Genomic DNA, 21,600 nt, shown 5'->3' with positions numbered 1-21,600 from the left:
GACTGTTTAAGCTGTGCTAAAAAAAAACTTGTTGGAAAAAGGGCCTAATGCAACTGCATTCAAGCACATTTTCCTTTTGGTTTTATACTTTATTTGTGACCCCCAGACTTGGATATGCATGCATGCATGCATACATACAGAGAGACAGACACTCTTAATAAAGCTTTTATTTAAAAACTGGGCTAATAACACTCTCACACAATTATGTGATGTCTTAAGGGGTGTGGGAGTGAGGAAGCCATTGCAACAATGACCTAATTATTGCTAACTGAAACTTTGTAAATGACAAGGCATTGTTTGAGAAGGACATTTAAAGTCACAGTATACTCTTTGTTATCTTGCAGAACTTCTCTTCAGGCTTGGAGAAGACACGGGTGTCAAGAGCAGCACACCCAAAAAGAATGTGGAAGAAAATCTGGAGCAGCCATTAAAGATGGTACAAGTAATGTCTTGACGACATGCCGGATACTTTGTATAAAACAAAAAAACAAAAAACACCTTATAATTGATCATTGAAATGTGTCATGCTTAAATGGTAGAATACAATGTGACAGTTCAAGGTTGTCCTGCCATCAGTACCTTTTGCAGGGTTAAAACATTTACCGTAATTCAGTAAATCTTTAAATTCAGAACATTTACTTCACAACAAAAAATGCACATGTTAAATATGTGACATATATAAAATTAGACTACTACATATCTAACTATATATGATATATAAAACAGATATGCACCTGTTTTAAACCACTTTAGAATGTACACATTGATTTTCTTCCATCAATCTGTACCATACATAATTAAAAATGTTAAAGAAACAACACAGATTGACATGAGCTGCATGTTGATTATGAGGTAATCTAGTAGAAGCACCCCTTTTTTTAATAAAGTGACCACTTTGTAGAAAAGTATATCTTGCATGAACTCCCTCTGGACTGTTTTGATCAATACAGCCTACTCAAAGCTTGTGATTTTGACAGTACCTACTTCAAGCCATAACCGAACTCTCCCTGAGACAGAGCCTCTCCTCTCTGTTTTTTTTTAGTTTTGGTAGCAGCTCCCTGTTTCTCACTGTAGCAGTTACACTCTTCATAAACATGGATAGTCATGCCACCCTAAACAAGAGGACCAGACTCTGCCTATATATTATGAGGCATCTCTCTTAGTGGTCAAAAGACAGTAATGCAAACTAATTGCACGTGTATTTATTCATTCCAGGTGCAGTCAAAACTACTGTACCAATTGTGAGATACTGGCCCCTAATAGTGACAGACACACACACACTATTTACAACTGAAAACATGCCAACCTAATCAAAATCGGGGACACGGCTTGTAATTATAATATAGATATATATATATCTCATATCTATATCTATCTATATCATATATATATTATAAATTACCATTAAGACTGAGACTTACCACTAACTAGACCATTCCCTACAACTTAGAGAAGAAAAAAAAAGATCACTAGTAAACAATTGTATATGACATGTAGGATAGGATGATTAAATAGTGTCACAGTAAATACTTGATCATTTAACAAGCAGTGGTACTTAATACTGAATGCACGTCTCGTGTGAGCTGCCACCACGAAGCTGTGCTTTAAGGAAGGACTGGCACATTTAATGGCTTAGAAATGACATATTGAGTAGTGTGACTTTAAGTAGGTTGGAAGTCTTATTAGTGCAGCGTTTCTGGGAGTTTACTGCTGTATTGCTTGAACAGTGAATTAAGTTGTGGGAAGTAATTTACAGCAGATGATGCAGTTTGCATGTACTTCTAACAAATGCCATATGGTCAGGTAATGAAGGCTGTCATCGCATTATTACTGAATGACAAACATCATGTTAAATATAATAACGCAGAGAACAGGAAATGCTCACATTAATTTATTTTTAGCAACAGTGAGTAATTGAAATAACAGTTTATTTCAGTCTATAATCAGCAATGCAGAGGAACTGTAATTTTGTTTGAAAGGTAACATACATACCAGAGGGCAGACAGTGCCAAAATAAAGATAAAAATCTAACATGGAGAATAGTCTTTTGTTTTTAGTTTTTTTGCATTTAAGGTGCTTCTGTGAAAGTCAAATGTCCATTAATTCATCGCTAATAGGTTTGTCACTTGGAGAGAAACACCTTTCTTTTCTTCTTTATTTTACAAACTCTGTGGAGGTGGCATGACAAGAAGCCTTTTCAGCTTTCTCGAACTGATTTGTCTGTATGTGAACATATTTAAAACATGGTATATAGTTAGTCAAAAAACATTTCGGCAATGTGTGGACAATCATGAATGTTAATGATCTCTTCCCTTTTAGGTGCAGTTTAACATTTATTTATTTATTTATTTATTCCCTAATGTTGGACAAAAAACAGTTATACCTGGGATACTTTGTAAAATAAAAAAGACTTTGATAGAAGGAGCTAGTCAATAGTTGCAGGTGCAGTGGTCATAAAGTGCCGTTCAGAGTATTATCAAGAAGTTCAAGGTACGTTTATTCTAACTGTTTATGCTTGGGTGCAATAATCTCAGAACAAATGGGACATTTATTTTATAAAACCACCAAACCAGGCTAAGGACAAATTGAAAATGTGAGTTTATTTTTGTGTTTTTTTTCTTTAAATACTGATTTTACAGTTTGTCTTCACCACTAATAATTCAGTAACATTAGTAACATTCTCATGAATGTAGTTTTCCACAACACATACAAATAATGAGGAAGTTGTGGAGTGGCCTTCAGTTGAAGAGAAAACTCCTTGATTTGTAAACATATCTATACAGTTTATTTGTCTGTCTATTTACTTAAGGTCAACCTGTTGGAGAGGAAACTGAGAGCTGTAGAAAAGGAAGCAAAGAAACTTAAAGATGCCAACGAGGAGCTGACCAAAGGAAAAAGCTCACTCATGGCTTCCCTGGCTCGTCTGCGGAGAGTAGAGGAATCCAGAGAGGATGCAGATGAATTGATGAAGGAGAACCGAGAGTTGAAGAGGGAGCGCAGCGAGCTGCGGGTCATGATAGATGAACAGGAAATGAGAGTGGCCTCTCTGAAGAGGCAAGTGGCAAACGCCAACGAGCTGAAGCAAGTGAACCAGGAGTTACTGTTGCAAGCAGAGGGGCTGCAGCGAGCTCTGGACACTGCCCTAGCCTCGGCCACACAGGAGCGAGCTACTTGTGAGTGTGGCTTGAGGGCAGCCGGTACCAAGGTTACATTCAAACAAGCTAGGCGAAAAAGCTATCTCAGACACCGACAAGCTTTTCTCAATCAGTCCATCAAGGAGATGAGCAGCCTGTTTGAGAACTTCAATAAAGACGGCTGGGAGGACATGAGCGGAGACAGGTATGCCTCTCATTAATTTGGCTCTGCAGAGAGGGGACAGTGTGCATATGCAAAGCATAAGCAAATGTGAGATTGAATTTCAACTACTGGTATTTGGTATTCAGGAAAAAAAAAAAAAAAACTACTGTCAAATCCTTTGAAATATTCTGGGATGTCTTGCTGCAGGCTTATTGACTGAAATTTGCATGCAAAGTTAGCCACTGCTACACTAGGAGTTGAATTGATGCCAGGAAACCCAGAATAAGGCTATGCTTTATGTCTTCCAGTGATGCCATTTTCATGCAGTCATAAGGCTTGAAATTGACAGGTTGGCAGGTTGATTTAATTTGCTGGCCCTTTGCATATTCACCACTGACAGCTAAGGATTCCCAGGCAAGCCTACAAAGTCAGTTTAGTTATCTTGTGACATGTCGATCCCAGATGAGAAACCAATTTTTTTTCCTCCCCTTAATTTAGTTAGATACATTTTGAATGACCCATTTCAGCTTTCTACCAGATGTCTACAAGCTGTTAACATCCTTTAAATTAAGAGCCATCCATTTCTGTGTGTTATATGCAAAGCCACTGAACTGCCGTTTATTGAATGATGTTCAAAAATGATTTGGTCTCTCAGTTCTCTATTAAAGGGGGAAATTCAAAGAATAAAGAACTCCCCAAAGAGCAAGGGTTAAAAGCAAGGCTCTCTGGTTGACTTTTAACAGTAGCAGGGACTCACTTGGAATAAAACTTACCCATTATTTGTTCCCATTTTATTTGCAATCCACTCCTCTGCTTCTCATCACTTTTTCATTGAGTGTGAATATTAATTTTATAAACCCTTTTTACGGACCTAGAATACTGGCATTCTTAATATACAAATGACCTGAAATGATGATTCCTAGCTGTTAGTAATGGCTTGCATTAACTCTGTGCTTTAATCCAAATCCCATCCCCTTTGAACCTTTTTTATTATACGATTTTGGGTTACATTTCCACATTCTCTTTGCTTTTGACAGCATTTCCTTCAGAACTAGTATATTTATTTAGTGTAGTCTACATACATATTGCTACCTTAAGAATAAATTGGTTGCAGAGGAAACAAGGTGCAGGAAGAAGTACAATGTAAAATTTATGCTGTGTTTTGTACCAGTGGAGTGAAAGACATTGTAGCAGACCTTTCAGCTGGACATAGGATCAGACCACATCAACTTTTCACGAGTATCAGCTTGTTTCCAAATAAAAAAGTCTACTACAGCAAAGCTATTTACATGTTTCTGAATTAACAGGTACTGTGAACTGGATGCTGTGACGGTAACAAATAGTTTTCATGGTCTTATCCGGTGTCCAGTAAAAATGAGTATATTAAGTCTGTTTTCAGATTTTACCCCAGCTAATTTCTTAACAGGCTACTGCAGGAATACCTACAAAACAGGAGGTGGTAGATGTGTTTTATTTTAAACACTACACTCTGTTTGGTAAAATGTTAAGACGGCGGCTGCTCCAGGGCAGACCTGAAGCATGCTAGTAGGGAAATAATGAGCAGATCACATTATTACAAGGAGATCTTAAACTGTATCATGACTTTGACAACAAACTGTACCTTTTCTGATTCAGTGATTCTGACGAGACCCAGAAAAGAACCACTACACAGGAAACATGTGATTCGCTGACAGACGATAAGGAAAGTAAATGGCCATGTGATGACCTGCGTCCACCCAGGAAGAATCTGCAGCCCAGTTCTTTGAAGGTGAGACTTGCTTTCGGTCCCAGTTTAATTAGATTCAATTCAGATTATTCCTTAGTTTTTAGTTTGATTGCTTGTAAGTAGTCTTACGTTTCTTATTTGTTTATTCATTTTCAAATGTAACTAGTGTATCCTGTAAAATAGCTTTGAGAATCTAGCCCATTGTAATAATGTATGTTTGTCATTTTAAGTATTCATTGCGTGCTTATTACAGATTAAATATGCTAATATTGTAAAATACTTAAATATAAAAATGTGTGTCTCTAAGTGTTAGAATTATTTTATGTATCATTTCCAGCCAGTGGTCGGCTAAATTGCCGTCTACTTTGCCAGGTAAGCCGCCTAAAGTAGTTATTTCAAAAATATATATACGTGTGTGTGTGTGTGTGTGTGTGTGTATATATATATATACACACACATACATATATATATATATATATATATATATATATATATATATATATATATTTTACAATGCTTGTGTGTTCCAGTGATTAGTGTTCAAAATGTTTATTTTCTCCTAGTGAAATAGTGCCAGTTAGCAAATCGCTGGTGTGTCCAGGCCTTTAGGGTGCTAAAACGTATGGAGCGTCATTTGTGCCAAAACTATACGGCCATTAATTTGTCAATTAGTTTATCAATTCGTGAATTGGTCAATTTGTCCAGCAATTTGTCCATAAATTTGTCAATTCTACAGTAATTCATAAACATATTTGTTAATTAATATAATAATTAATTTGTCAATTCATTAATACAAATGGACCTGCAAATTTCCAATCAATCAGACAAACTTCCCAACAAACAGACAAACTACCAACTGTCAATCTCGCACTGTGCCGAAAACACTGCAACCTTTCTAGCCAATGGGAGCACACACTAATATTTTAACCAATCAAAATTCAGCCTCACTCAAAACTGCTTCAGCCAATAATATTGCAGTTCATTAGAAGGACGTTTCAAAAGATATTCTATTTAACAAGATAATTAACTCTACTGATTTTCAATGGAGACTAGTCTCACTGGGCACAAAGCATTGCGGTATATACAGAGTTCAGTCAAAAAATTTCTATGGAGAGTCAATGGAGGATTTAGAAATGTTGCTGGTTTTTGCCATGTTAAATGCATCAGACTTTTTTGAAGTAGATTTCACATTTGCCCAAGGTTTTTTGCAGAAAACAGCAACATTAGCAAATTATGACAATATGTAATTATTATGAAAAATGCTATTTTCTGAGCACTGTCCTGTTCCTCGGCGTATGCGCATATATACAGTTACTGCTGATCGCACAATGATAATATTTGTTGACAGGTTTCAGAAGCGGGTAACAGGAAATGAAAAGCTATATCATATCAGATATATTGCATTATTCTTTTTGTGTATGTTAATTATTTGTGAAATCATTTTATAACAAATATACGGATGAACATTACTTTTTTTTTTTTTTACCTACGTTGTCCAAGTTGCTACCAGAAGTTCGTTTACCGTACTTTATTGCTGTGCCTTGATTAATATTTTATGTTGTAATGTGTTGTATTTCTAATGTAACTGGTGTTACCGGACTGTTAAATGATTTAATGAATACACTTACTCTCTGTATATACTGCAATGCTTTGCACGCAGTGAAATGGAAGTCTCCATTGAAAATGAGCGTTGTCAAGTATCTTGTTAAATAGAATATCTATTGAAACGCCCCTCTAACAAACTGCAGTATTATTGGCTGAAGCAGTTTTGAATGAGGCTAGATTTTAGTTGGCTAAAATATTAGTTTGTGCTCCATTAGCTAGAAAGGTTGCAGTGTTTTCGGTACAGTACGAGATTGGCAGCTGGAAGTCTGTTTGTTGGGAAGTTTGTCTGATTGATTGGAAATTTGCAGGTCCGTACAGCCAGAATATTTTTACCCTTTTCCAGAGTGCTACATAAACATAATGTGATTTTTGCAATAAGTAGTCATACTTTAATTTAATGCAAATTTAAGCTAGTAAGCCGTGTATTGCAGGGTTTTGTTGCAGACTGCAAGCACCAGACAAAAAGGGAAGCTTCTGCAGATTTCCTATAGTAGCTCATGCTAATCTCTGTGATGGAGCATGTTCCATCCCTTGAAAACGTTTATATGGACAGAGACAATATTAAAATGAAACTGTGTATTTGTTTAGATGACTGGGTAGAGGGGGTGATGTGGTTATAGAAGGAAAAACCAAAAGGGAAAAAACTCTGCTGTATGAGTTTAGTAAATAACCTACATACGGTCGGTAACTGGTGGGAACCTATGGGGAAAACAAACAAAAGGAAACAAATATATGCTAGAAAGAATTGTAAAATGCCAGACATGATATGGGGAAAAAAAAAAAAAAAGTAATATGTGCTACAGAAAGCTGAACGCTGTTGTCTCCCTGAACAGGTGCACATGGTCAGAGAGATAGGTGGACGGGAAAAACAAAAGTAGCTAAAGAAATTTAATACACAAACTAACTTTCAGTTTATAATGCTGGTATTAAAAATGTGAGTGTAAAAGTTACCGAGTGATAACTAGTGCTAGGTTATTGTTTAAAAGTGAACGTGTCAGTTATTTTAAGAAAGGATGAGAGGGTTGGGTGTGTTGAAGCAGCATAGCCAGAGCCGCGCCATGATGGTGAGGGGCAGAGTTGCCTAGCGGGAGCCATGTTGGTTGTGGCGGATTTAAGCTTTCAGAGTACTGTATAGCGGGTGAAAGAGGCATAGCACTTTTTGCGCGTCCAGTATGTTAATGGGTTGGAGTTCCTGGGACAGTACCACTGAGTAGGGAAGCACTATTGTATTGTAATTTTTAGATTAATGTAAATTGTTTTTATAAATAAGGGATGGTGAACATGAATGTGCAGTATGGTTATTTATTATTGTTTTGTGGGGTTTTAGGGAAAAAAAATCTCTGAAAAGATTTTAAAATAGGTAGGTATTATTTTGGATCAATCCTGGGCGGGGTTTCCTCGAGTAAGGGATATAAAAGCCAGAGCCTGGGTCCGTAGGAGAGAGAGATAGCAAACAGTAGCTGCGTTCTACAGGCTTGGAAATAATAATAAAACAATGATGGGTGCTGAAGCCAGGTTTCTTTTTTTGCATTAAAAACTAGTATAAATTTAGGTAAAGTGTTTGTTAAAACTGTTTTTTTCTATGTTCAAAGTTCATTGCTTGTGCCAATGAGGTGTTTTACAAAGGAACAATAATTATTGTGAACTTAATAAAAACCACCACACTTTTGAAACTCAATCAACTGTCTCTTTGAGTTCCTGCAAATACTTCACGAGACCCTGGGTCGATCCACTACAATCTCCTAAGGAAGTGGTATGTCTGTTTGTGATAATCTGTATTATTAAAATGAATAAGAAATATTGAAAACCATGTGTGTATATAAATGTAATTTGTAGACCAAAGTGATTTTCCGTTTCAACATTAGTCTTTTCCATTTGATAAGCAATTATCATGTTTTTTCCTTTTCATATACATATTACGTGACATTTATGTACTGGACTTTTACTTTCAAGCTATCTTGTTCAAGTAAATGCCAATACATTATTTAGTGTTATTTGTACTTATTTTAATAAAGCAACAGTTAACAGAATTGAAAAAAATACTAAACAAAACCAAAAAAATATATATGACACTGTAGAAATCGCATTAATGTTTACAGAAAGTGCAACAGAAACAAACTACTGAAAACTATAAAATCAACAGTGTTAGAAATCGCAAATGCATTTTTAAAAATGTATTTAATTATTTATTTATGAATGCACTTGCTCATTCTCTGGCTCGGTAGTTAATGAGAAACGGTGCCATGGGAAAGTATGTATACCCGGAATCTTGGAAGACTACAAATAAATGTAGGGACTGGTTGATTCCATTAATATTTTTAGAAACTTAAAATTGGTCTTTTTTGTATAAAATGCTAAAGAAAATATGGAATACATAAAAAAATTTAAAACAAAACTCGGCTCATGGCTTAACTTCCGTATTCAAATTTACTACCAGTTAATACTGCTTCTATCTTATGTCTTTTAATTTAGAAATTGCTTCACATTTTTCTCTTCAGTCTAAGGTGGTATTATGGTATCTATATAATGTGACATTGTTTGTTTTTGTGCCTTAAATATAATTTCTCTGTTTCATTGGTGTCTGTTTTGTTTTTCTTTTACCAATTTTCTATGTAATAAATTATTGCAAAGCCAAACAGTTTCCTTAAATACGATGACTTTATTTACTTTGAAAATGGCTGTGTGCTAAGACAAATTTCTGGTTTTAAAATTGAAATATAAATCATTTTATTACTTTTCATAGGCACATAAGTAACATTTACTTGCTTTTTCAATCTGGACGCCTAAAATCATAAAAAAACAATAAACAAAGTTATACACTTATTTTGAATTGTGTCCCTATTAAGACACATATTTAGGCCCAGGATATGCAGTTTTAGACCCCTGCAAAACCCTGAAATTCATTTTTGGTGGGGGTAGGACCACCATACCCCCCTGCCTTCTACTTTAAATGAAAATGAAGACTGATTTCACACATTTTCGTCTCTGCTACATTTAATTCCTCTGCATACTGTTGCAAAACACGTACTGAAATATGTAAACAAGCAAGCCATTTGAAAACAACCCTGTGGCAAAGTGTGTTAGTGTTGGTATATATTCAGTGGTACACGGGCTATAAATGGGTCTGTGTCAAACGAGTGGTTTAAAATGTATATTTGTATTTAGGCACAAGGATTGCACAGCACTTCACTTGCAGGTTAAATGTAATAATATGTGAGCACGGGGAATTGCACTTTATTAATTCATGTGCAGTTGTACCCGAGACTCCAATTTAATGATTGATTTAGCAATCGAGTCTTGGTACAGCTGTATAAAAGCAGCATGTTTTCACTCACTCGGGGTTGTGTGTTCGGTGAGTGGAGAACAGGATTGGAGCATGTTATAATAATCAAAGTAAATAATAGCAGCTCACCGTGTTTGCTGTGTAGTTGTTTTTTGTTTGTCTCTTTGTTTTGGCTGCCAGAGCCGTGTCCTGTGTGTTGTTTGTCTTTGCAACCTTTTATTTTCTGTCTGTTCAATTATTAAATGCTGAGCGAAAACAATTGCTCAGCTTCACCAAACTCCACCTCTCTGTTTATTATTTGTTGGTTCCTGGTTCTGGTCTGACGTCACCCACTACAGCCGTCTTTGTGACAAACCCACACATATTCACACATGTAGAACTTAAAAAACAAAATTTGACAATGTGATATTACATAGATTGGGAAATGTGCATATTTGTGAGTTTTCAGTGGCAATATTGTGATAGAAATAATGTTTTATACAAATGTGCTTATATGTTGGAGTGTATTTTCTTCATACACTTTTGTGAACTGCCCTAAGAAAAGTATATTATCTGGCACACCAAAGATATAGAAACAAAGGAAGAAAACCATGAAGAACTGATATGCTTGTATGATTTATATTTAAATATATTGGCCTAATTTGCATCTGACAGCAGGATTCTGCAGTTTTGGAACCATTTATATGCACAGTCAAGTTTACTTCTAGAATCACTGGAACCAGATCATGAGAAGGTGTTATACTATGCACATCTGGATCAGACTCTACTGATCTGTTATCTTGATCTGATCCTGGAGCAGCACACGTCGTAACTAGGGAAACTGACCAATGTGAATTGGCATGTAATTAAAAGACCCTGGGTGTCAAATGTGTATACATCCTGAGATCACAGTAATGTTGGGGTAAAAATGGCAAACAGATGGACAGAGATAGAGGAGAGTGTTCTAGTCTTGCACTGTTGCACCCGTTGTACAATGGAATAGGAAAATGTTTCAAGTTTGGAGCTCACCATAGCTCTGTGTTCTTTACTAATGTCATTACACTGAGGTTTTTAACTGTCTACATAGTTCATCTTTTCATATTAAATTGAGACAGTAAACTTAAAATGATACAGCAAAATGATCTTTTTATTACACAAAACTATCTTGTTTAAATAAATAGACATCAATAAAAACGAAATACTTAAATCCCATGCTTATTAAAAATTATTTTGTGTGTTTAAATACATTGTGCAGACTATGCATATATTTCATTAATGAAAATGAATCACTCTTCCAAAAACCTAATAAATGGGGTGAGTGAAATTGTTGTAGCTAATTGATAGATACTGTTAGAATTATTTTTAGATTTAAGTAAGTATTAACCGTTCATTAAAATCAATAAAAGGATAACGTGAGTACAGTTTGTCAACACATAATAGTTGTAATTTTATGCATATCCATAATTTATTTCTGTATTTGGAGAAACTGAATTCTATAATTCCAATGTATATTTCTATATTCTAGACATGGTTGTGTTTTAAAGTGTACCAATCTGATAGTAAATGAACATCTAAAATACAATGGACCTAGGCAACATGACATGATTCAAACATATATACTGTGCTATCCTGTTTTGTTTACTAGATGTTATACCCAGTGATTTATTTGTTTATTTGAAGAAAAAGAAAGCATTACAGCACGCTGTAACAATAAACCTGAAGAGACATTTGCCGATCATGAAATACACGCTATCGTCTTATCTTACAGTCTATGATTAAGCATTTGTGTTGAAGTTCCTCCATTTATAAAAAATAAAAATAAAAGATCCTGAGCTGAAATTGAGCTCAGGATCAGTGCTGATCCTTATAGTACAACCCAAAACGGGTTTCTTTCATTGCATATTTACTTTTTAAAGATCTAACACTTCCCTGTAAATACTGTTCAATGATTTTAAATCAAGTGCAGTACCGGTTTAATAGAAAAATTGTAAACCATGCAAAGATGCTCTACCAAAACCTAATACTTGAACCACTAAATAAAACTAATGAATTTACACATTGATTCAGTAAAAATCAAGCATTGTATTTTTGTGATTTGATTGATCAAATCGCTGCTAGTCATAACTGCTCTGTACTGTTCTTTCTGGTTGATAGTAACTTTTATGAGGGTTAAATTAAGTGTAAAACTACATTTCATTTCATGTGTGTTTTTTAGAACTACGCAGACAAAGAAAACAAAAAGAGACGTTTTTACAGAAAGAAAAATGCCAAACCACATCAGGATACTCAACAAGCTGCTAACAGTGGTAAAGTTTGTATATCTTTTAAATAAATGTGTATTTGTCGCTGTTGCAACACTGCAATTATGTTTTAATACAGTAGTTATTTTTTTTAAGTTAAGAAAATTGAAATAGTATGATAGAGAGGATTTCCACAGGGGATAACCCATCTGAATCCAAAATTGAAAAGAAAAAGTCACACATTGTCATTTTGGTGTTTTTATTTGTTTCCACTGACCTGTTGGTGGTGGGTGGGTGGGGGGTTGTAAATAAGAGGGATAATTGGCATTAAGCTCATGATTCTTAGAAAATAAAACTTGTGAGAGCTTGTTTCTATATGTATATGTGTGTGTGTGTGTGTGTGTATATATATATATATATATATATATATATATATATATATATAGGATCTATATAATATATATATAGATAATATATATCGATATAGTGTGATGCTCATTATATATAGTTTCATAACTGATTTCTTGTATTTTTCCATCAGAAAGTAAACCAAATAAAAAGAAGGTTGTGGCACAAAAGAGAGTTTTCTCACTGTCACTGCAGCAGAAGATCTTGTCTCTACACCAGCAGATAGCTGTTCTACAAACTGGAAGGAGAGCAGCCCTAAATACCACGAGGGAGCTAAGAGAAACCAACGAGAAGCTAACATCACAGTTGAACTTGGTCAACCAGAGATTTCAGCTCAGCAAGCAGGTTACACAGGTAACAAAAAATATATGTATTTTGCATTGGCTGCACAACAAAAGCCTTTGCCCTTATGCTTAATAAGTACATGGCTGACAAGCTTGTCCTTGTATCAAAAGGTCAGCCTATATACAGGTGAACCTGCTTTGTATCATGATTGCCGTTGTGATATAAAGCGGCTCATGATATAAACGTTTTGTCTATGACAGCACATTACAAGTGCCAGAAAAATATAAACAAAACTAATGGTGAATTAAAGAGGCTTGTTTTAATACTGTGCATGTAGTTGTTCTTTGCATTTAAACAAATGCATATAGTTTATTACAGGACAAGTACATTTTGTATCATTTAACTAGAACGAAAAAAGGTATGAATTTTCATCTGATGAGAGCTATCAGTACTTTGTGTGTGTGTGTGTGTGCGCATTTGTATAAGACTGACTTTAAAATTTGGTGATGTTGGTGTTTTGTAACTGAACTCTATCCCATTAACACCGCCCACGCAGCATTTGACTAGCTGCACAAAATGTCAGTTTATCAGCTGAGATGATTATTGGTTGTTAGTTGAGTTGGAATTTAATTCTATCCTGTGGTTACTTGGTAAAGCCATTCCATGCAGCATTTGGTAAGCTGCACAAAATGAAGTGGAGATGATATTAAGAGAAGCAATTTCTCTTGGCATGGCGAGTAGTTTTTCAAAGATTATGAAGCAGGAAGTGAGTTGTAGGAAGTGAGTTTTAGGAAGCATGTGCACACAGAGGAAGAAAAAAATATTCACTTTAAAATTAAAAACACCATAATCCACTCAGTGATAACACATTGACCTGAGCCGACCTGAGCCCGAACTATAATATACAAACTACCCCCGACCCAACCCAAACCCAACACTTATACCTCGTTTCCATGACTACTATTTCCATACCGTGTTAGCATGGTAAATAAACGCACAGAAGGGAAGCATGCCAAGTTGTCCCCACAAAATATATAAATATGTGTACATAACGGAAATTATGCAATAAGTACAATGGTAACCATGGTAACACATCGTCTCGTAGACATTTCAAGATGGATATGTTAAATTGTTTTTATTTAAGCGATGGTTTTAATTTTTTTTATATTAAAAACACTTATAGTAGAAAAATTTTAAAAGACAACGTAAAGGTCGTGTGAAAGGGGTGTGGGTAATTCACTGACTAGGAGACAGACAGGTGTACTTGAAAACACCACACAGATGCCCAGTTTTATTTGCAAACAGTTCTTGCTTTTTCCGGCAGAGGGCACTGTTGACCGTGGGCTGCCTATCAACGATGATAGACAGCACTACGGAAATACCACAGCTGGTACGTGAACAGCAAGTGCACTCGCAGGTGCTCAAAGAAATAATAATGATAACAGAAGGCGAAAAGAACAATGGAAAATAAAACAGTAATAAACTACAAATAAAAGGTGCTGCACTCGGCAGCGTTATCCCGGTCGCCGCTACCCGCACGACCCGGATCACCGTCCTACTCTGTAGGCTAACTATCCTGTTCTTTCACAGTACGCCTGGGTCTGCCCAAGGGTTCCCCGCTCTCTCTGTCTCGCTATGAAACTCTTTGTTTCGCCTGATTCCCGGTCCTGGATCAGAGCTTCCGCACTCTCGTTGCGTCTAAGTGGGCAGACCTGAGGAAACAGCAGAGCATTTTTTTATAGGGCTAGCAATCTGCCAAGACTCGCCTCTCAGCCATTCAGAGAGGGGAAAAGTCCACACACCCACTTTCCCACCTCCCCGTGTCACTGCCATGACTCACAGGCGGTTGTTGGACGACTGTTGCCCTCTTCCTGCAGCCCGTGAACACGCCAGCAGAGTCAGCACAGATCTCTCCGTTACAGGTCAATATAGAAGATTTACGTTATCACTCAGAACAATATTTAGTTATATGAAGTTATATTGTAAATGCTGGTTTTACATAAACACTCTTTAACAATAAAGAGTTATTTCAATTTAATTTAATTATTGGTGTTATTTACAGAAAATGTATAATTATTGAACTTCTTGAACAAAAAATGAAAATGACCAAAAGCAGAATAAAAATGTCAATGAACTATTTACTTAGAAGACATCAGCCTCACGGACAGTATTGCATGTTAGCAAACTTCTCTGCTTTATTAAAACAATCATATCCTCCTTGTGCACCTCTTGCAGTATGTTATATGCAACATTACAAATACTGCCCAAGAAATATGTGTGTGGTCTACAGGATATGTATAATTAGGACCCCATTAATGGGAGATCAGTCAGAAATTATAATTATTAGTATTTATTTGTTGATAGATGCCTTTATCCAATCCAATCATCTGATTACACTTTTGAATGGTACAGAAGGGTTTTAGCTGGCTAGTTAGAATTACTTTTACAGTGGATGATTTGGATATGAAAGTTCAGCCTCAACAAATAATTTACGTTAAAAGTTGTGAAAAACAGAAGTCATTGAAGTCTAAAGTTATGGTAATTTCAAAAGTGATGGGGTGCAGATATTTTTTGAAGTATATGTTTGCTATTTGTGCACATAGATGTCTAAATTCATACATTGTCAAATATACTGTCTTCAGGAAATACACAAGAAATTACTTTTTCCAAAGTTGGCACTATTTTTCAACAAACTCTGCTTTCACTTGTCCTGCGTTACTGCTGTACAAAGCTTACTTCTAAGTGATGTATCTATACAATGCATATTGTAGATATACATTTATAGCAGCAGAGTCTTATCATAAACATTTTTTTTTTTTTTTTTTAAGAAACGTATAGGTGGAGTGAGTTTCAGTGGCAACAAGCACACATGTATCCAGTGCCGTGGCCAAAAAAAAGTTAAATGGATACAGAGGTTTTGAAAAGTAAACACGCATTCACCTCACTTACCCATATGTGCTCTACGTTGCAGCAGCTTTGGAATATTGAAAATGCATAAATCCTATTGTTTCTACAGTACTGTATTCTGTCATATTGTCTGTCATTTAGTATAATACTGTAGTTTTAAGCTGCTCATATTCTCATTCCCTTGACTTTGATGGTTGTATGTTAATAGACATCCTGACTTCTGTGATTAAAGTTACAGTATAATTACACACTTAACCATATATATTGTTTAACTTTCATTTTATTTTAACCTTAATAATCTTTTTTTTTTTTAAATGGCAAAGCATTTAATTTTCTTCTAACTTTTCTTTTAAGTCACTGTAAAGTAAACAACCACTTTCATGTTATCCAGTCTTACGTATGTCAGATCCTCCAGGGCTGTAGCTCTTGCCAGATGAAGCACTCCTGATTGTGAGGCTGATGAAACACAGTTCTCTTATTGATCTGTGCGTGACACAGCCTGCCTCTCCGCTGGCAGTGTAACAACATTTATCCAGGAATTTGTGAAATGTCACTCGGATCATGTTTCTGGGGCAAACTGAGTAAAAATCAGGAGCTTAGTCAAGAATCCGGGTGGAATAATATAAGCATGAGAAGCCAACAAGTTTTTTTTTAATTAATTTTTTTATTGCCAGCTGAACCTATAAGCAGAAATGTTATACACAGAAGGGGTAAAGTGTTAACACAAAGTAGTAGGGTTTACCATACATACTGTGTGTTTTCATTTAATTACATTTGACAAAGGAAAACATGTTAGAATTCTCATAAATGACACACTGTGTAGAAAATCAACAACAAAAGAAAATACTAAAATTAAGAGATTTAATTGATTTGGGGTGAATTGGGTAGTTCAAGAATTTGATTAGTATATAGAAAAATTCTAATTCAAAACAACATCCAATTTAAACTTTTTTTTTTTTTTAACTGACCATGATTTTTAAAGAATTAAAAAATATATATGTATAAATAGAACCAAAGCCTATGTCTTGAATAACTTGTTTTTTATAGGTTGAACCTGTGTAATATTTTTTCATACATAGATTAAATTTAGAGATGAAGTGGCCTCTGTTTTAGATCAGGATATATATTTACTTAGAATTCTCTGGACATCTGTTTACAATTCATAAGAAAAATAAGTGAGTGCATTACCTAAAGTGTTATCATCAGCACATGTTCATATACCAAAATTAAGTGACCATGCAGCTTAGTTAATAGCTGTCATCTTCTGTTTTGAAATGCCATGTGCATCCAGTTGATCAATAAATTAATAATGTACAATACTATACCTCTACCTCTTACTTCATGACGTTCTTTAATCTGTTCTGCAAAATAAAAAAATAAAAAAGATTTGCAATTACCAGTTTGTTCTGTACACCAAATAAAGTTAGTGAGAGAACTCACAATAAGTTACCTTGTTGAAATGGATATCTGTAATTTTCACAGGAATCTGATTGTACAACTTTATGACAGATTGGCATTTTCAGTGCCTTGGAAGTTATTAAAAGCAGCTTTGCTAATTGAAAACTCATCTTTAATATGACCTTTTAATAATCGAATACCACTCAAGTGTCATTCTTGTCTTGAATGTGCTCAATGAAGCTTTATTCGTCTTTATTAGATAACCATGAAAGAGAGAGAGAAAATAATTAATCGAAAATTAGCATTAATTAGGAGAATTTGCCTAGCAGTAGTGACGACGTCTATATGCAAAAATTGGGATGTCAGTAGCTTAAAGAAACGTTGCTTGACACTTGTATGTGGCAGGTAAAATATGGAATGGTAATTTGCCCATTTCAGGCTAACAGTCATGCATATTAATATCAACATATGCCATTCAGGCAGCACAGTGTGGTTATGTGAAATTATCATCTTTGCAAAATCAATAGATTAATTGAAGTCAGTTAACATTTCTATTTCTAACTTACTGTAAAAAAAAAAAAAAAAAAAAAAAAAAAAAAAAAAAAAAACTTGGTTAACACAAGGACTGAGAATAGAGGCAGGACAAATAAACACTTAACATTTGCAAAGTACTTCACAAACTATCAATGGTTGACATTAGGTACAGTAATTGTCTTAATCAGCAATCTAATCTAAAAATAGCTGTGTGTGTGTATATATATATGTGTATATATATATATGTGTGTGTGTATATATATATATATATATATATATATATATATATATATATATATATATATATATATATATATATATATATGGAACAAGAAATTTTACTAACGAGAGGAAGCCATTTGGCCCATCTTGCTCGTTTGGTTGTTAGTAGCTTATTGATCCCAGAATCTCATCAAGCAGCTTCTGGAAAGATCCCAGGGTGTCAGCCTCAACAACATTACTGGTTCCAGACCCTCACAATTATCTTTGTAAAAAAGTGTCTCCTATTTCTGTTCTTAATGCTTCTTTATGTAATCTTCATTTGTGACCCCTGGTCCATGTTTCTTTTTTTCAGGTTGAAAAAGTTCCTTGGGTCGACAATGTCAATACCTTTTAGAATTTTGAATGCTCGAGTCAGATCACAGCGTAGTCTTTGTTCAAGATTGAATAGATTCAATTCTTTAAGCTTGTCTGCATATGACATGCCTTTTAAACCCGGAATAAATCTGATCTCTCTCCTTTTCACTCTTTCTGGAGCAGCAATATCCTTTTTGTAGCGAGGTGACCAGAACTGAACAGAGTATACTAGATGAGGTCTTACTAATGCGTTGTAAAGTTTTAACATTACTTCCCTTGATTTAAATTCAACACTTTTTACAGTATATCTGAGAATCTTGTTGGTCTTTTCTATCGCTTCCCTACGTTGTCTAGATGGGGACATTTCTGAGTCAACATAAACTCCTAGGCCATAGGTTTCTTTTTCAATTCAGTGTCTCCCATATGGTATTTATAATGCACATTTTTATTGCCTGTTTGCAGTATCTTACACTTAATTAAATGTAATTTGCCATGTGTCTGGCCAGTTCTGGAGGACCTTTGCTGCTGCAACGGTGTTTGCCACTCGTATTTTTGTGTCATCTGCAAATTTAACAAGTTTGCTTACTATACCAGAATCTAAGTTGTTAATGTAGATTAGGAATAGCACAGGACATAATACTCATCCCTATGGTGCTCCACTGGTTATCTCACTCCATTTTGAGGTTTCTCCTCTAATCAGTACTTTTCTGTTTTCAACATGTTAACCACTCCCTAATCCATGTGCATACATTTCCCTGAATCTCTTTTATGCTGGATCTTGTCAAAAGCTTTCTGGAAATCTAAATAAACCAAGTCATATGCTTTGCAGTTAACCATTGTCAATGTTGCATCCTCAAAAAAATCAAGCAGGTTAGTTAGACACTATCTCCCTTTCCTAAAATGCTCCCAGGATGCTGTTACCTTATAGGTAATTTTCCGTTTTGGATCTTATTCTAGTTTCCATAAGTTTACATGTAAGTTACATATAAGTTTATATATTTGGTCTGTAGTTACCTGGTTCGGTTTTGTTTCCTTTTTTGTGGATCAGTATTACGTTTGCAATTCTCCAGTCTGTCGGTACAACCCCTGTGTCAAGAGACTGTTGCTTGATCTTGGTTAGCAGTTTGTAAATAACATCTTTCATTTCTTTGAGTGCTATTGGAGGATCTCATCCGGTCCAGGGGATTTGTTTATTTTAAGAGCTCCTAGTCCCTTTAACACTTGTGCTTCTGTTATGCTAAAGTTATTTCAAACTGGATAGGAACAGGTCGACCCATGTGGGGCATGTTGCCCATATCCTCCTTTGTAAAAACTTATGAAAAGTAATCATGTAATATGTTTGCTATTTTTTTTTCTTTGTCTATGATTTTGCTATTTGTATCTCTTGGACATTTAACCTGCTCTTTGAATGTTCTCTTGCTGTTATAATACTGGAAACACTTTTTGGAATTGGTTTTGGCCCCTTTAGCAATGCTCATTTGTGTCTCTCTCTTGGTCTTTCTAACTTCCTTTTTGAATGGTGTTTGCAGTTCCAAGTACTCTTTCTGTGTGCTTTGTCCCCTTTAAACGCACTGTGCCTTTTTTCTCGGAATATTTTTTTTTAATTGATCTATTAAACCATATAGGCAATTTTGTTTTGGATTTAGATTTGTTTACTTTTGGGATGTAGTTATGTTGCACCTCTAGTACTACATTTTTAGAAAACAGCCAGCTGTTTTCTCTCTTTTACTCCGATCTGCTTCTGTTAGTCTCTGTTTCATACCTTCATAGTTTGCCTTTCTAAAATTGTAGTCATAGTGGCGCTAGCTGACATCATTTGTTACTGTAACACATACAAGAGTGTCATATTCAAATATATAAGGGCTACCACACAAGAGATCTCTTCAAATGTCCAGAGTCCTGTCTGACAAGAGTTAATGAGCCCTACTGTATATATTTTGATAGTTTGTGACCTGAACATTAATTGGACTCTGGAATAGAGCCAGTTTTCATTAAAAAAAAACAAAAAAAACAAAAAAAAAAAACAGGTTACTCACACCTAGTGTATAAGCAATGCAATGAAATGAAAGAAATGGTTGGATTACTACTTATTTGAAAATGTCACTAATGAATTTCAAGTGATCAGCCATTTCATTAACCTAAAAACATTTGCATATCTACAACATTTGCAATTAGATGATCAAAATATTTTGTTTGCATCAAAAGGAATGTGTTTGTCAAGCTGTAATTGACAAAAGACTCAACTCTTCGCAACACACCCTGTCAGACATGCCTCATGTAATTAGCTGTAACCCAATCCACAGACATGCTGTCTAATAGATACACAGTGGAGTTCATGTTAATCTAAATTATTACTTGCCTCACTCCCTCTCTCTCCATTTCAAACAGAAGTTGACCTCTGACCTGGCTGAGCTCCAGCAACAGAAGGATGCGTTAGAGAAAAGAATTGAGCAGTTGAAAGAACAGCAGGCCCAAGTCGCAAGGTCAACTGAAATTCAGCCACCTCTGACCCCAGGCTTGACTCGGGACACCCCGACATCCTCTACAAAGAACTTGGAACTGGAAATAAAACAGTTGCAGAACAAATTAAAGGTCGGTAAAGAATGTTTAATTTGTGGTGGACCATACACTATTAATTAGCTGACGATGAACTGTTCTCATTAACCTCTTAGCGAGAAAGATGTTATGTTGGAACGTCCAGTTGCACCAAGTTTTGTAGCGGGGGATTTCAGATGATATCATTTCGGCAATATCTTTTGGTATGATATGGAATCCAGTATACTATATACTGGAACTAAATTAAATGTGGCATTAGTGGAAAATCATCCGATAGAATGATATTACCACCTCTATTCTTGACAGTTATGGTGTTCTTTTCTTTGTACGCCTCACCAGACTTTCTCCAAACATAATGACTGTCAGCATGACAAAATAACTCGATTTTTGTTTCATCACAAAACCTTTGACCAGAACTCCTATCCATCATTCAAATGACATGTCCGTGTGATGCTTTCCTAAGAGTGGCTTTTTCCTTGGCCTGTGACCATTGAGACCTTCACCATCCAATACTCGACCTATGGTTGAAATGGAAACCCCAGTCCCACTTGCAGCCAGTTCACTTTGAATATCTTTGGCTGTCAATCTGGGATTGTTATTAACCTTCCTTACAATTCTTCTACTTGTTCTCGGTGAAAGAACCTTCTTTCTTCAAAACCGAGGGAGCGTTGCGGGTCTTGTACTACTTGAAAATAGAAACAATAGTTGAAATTAGGATACTCAAATGCTTGGTCCCTTGCCGCATACTCCTGAACATCCTGTCGAAATGCACGGACCTCCCTGTGCTGGACCTAGTACCCAGGTCG

The 21,600-nt window shown here is 35.5% G+C and overlaps 1 protein-coding gene across 2 annotated transcripts in view; it reads left to right on the top strand.

The window, feature by feature from the left end:
- cntln (centlein, centrosomal protein) overlaps positions 1–21,600 on the top strand; it is a 154,738-nt gene that overhangs the window by 95,562 nt on the left and 37,576 nt on the right. For both annotated transcript variants that reach the window (XM_041263915.1, XM_041263906.1), the window contains exons 16-21: positions 345–436; positions 2,810–3,339; positions 4,933–5,065; positions 12,106–12,196; positions 12,672–12,892; positions 20,627–20,830. In XM_041263915.1, the coding sequence (XP_041119849.1) occupies positions 345–436; positions 2,810–3,339; positions 4,933–5,065; positions 12,106–12,196; positions 12,672–12,892; positions 20,627–20,830 (1,271 nt within the window). The remainder of the gene's footprint in view (positions 1–344; positions 437–2,809; positions 3,340–4,932; positions 5,066–12,105; positions 12,197–12,671; positions 12,893–20,626; positions 20,831–21,600) is intronic.

Source organism: Polyodon spathula, chromosome 1 (genome assembly GCF_017654505.1).
Source record: "Polyodon spathula isolate WHYD16114869_AA chromosome 1, ASM1765450v1, whole genome shotgun sequence".
Lineage (NCBI taxonomy): Eukaryota > Metazoa > Chordata > Actinopteri > Acipenseriformes > Polyodontidae > Polyodon > Polyodon spathula.
This window is presented reverse-complemented; position numbering and strand designations above follow the sequence as displayed.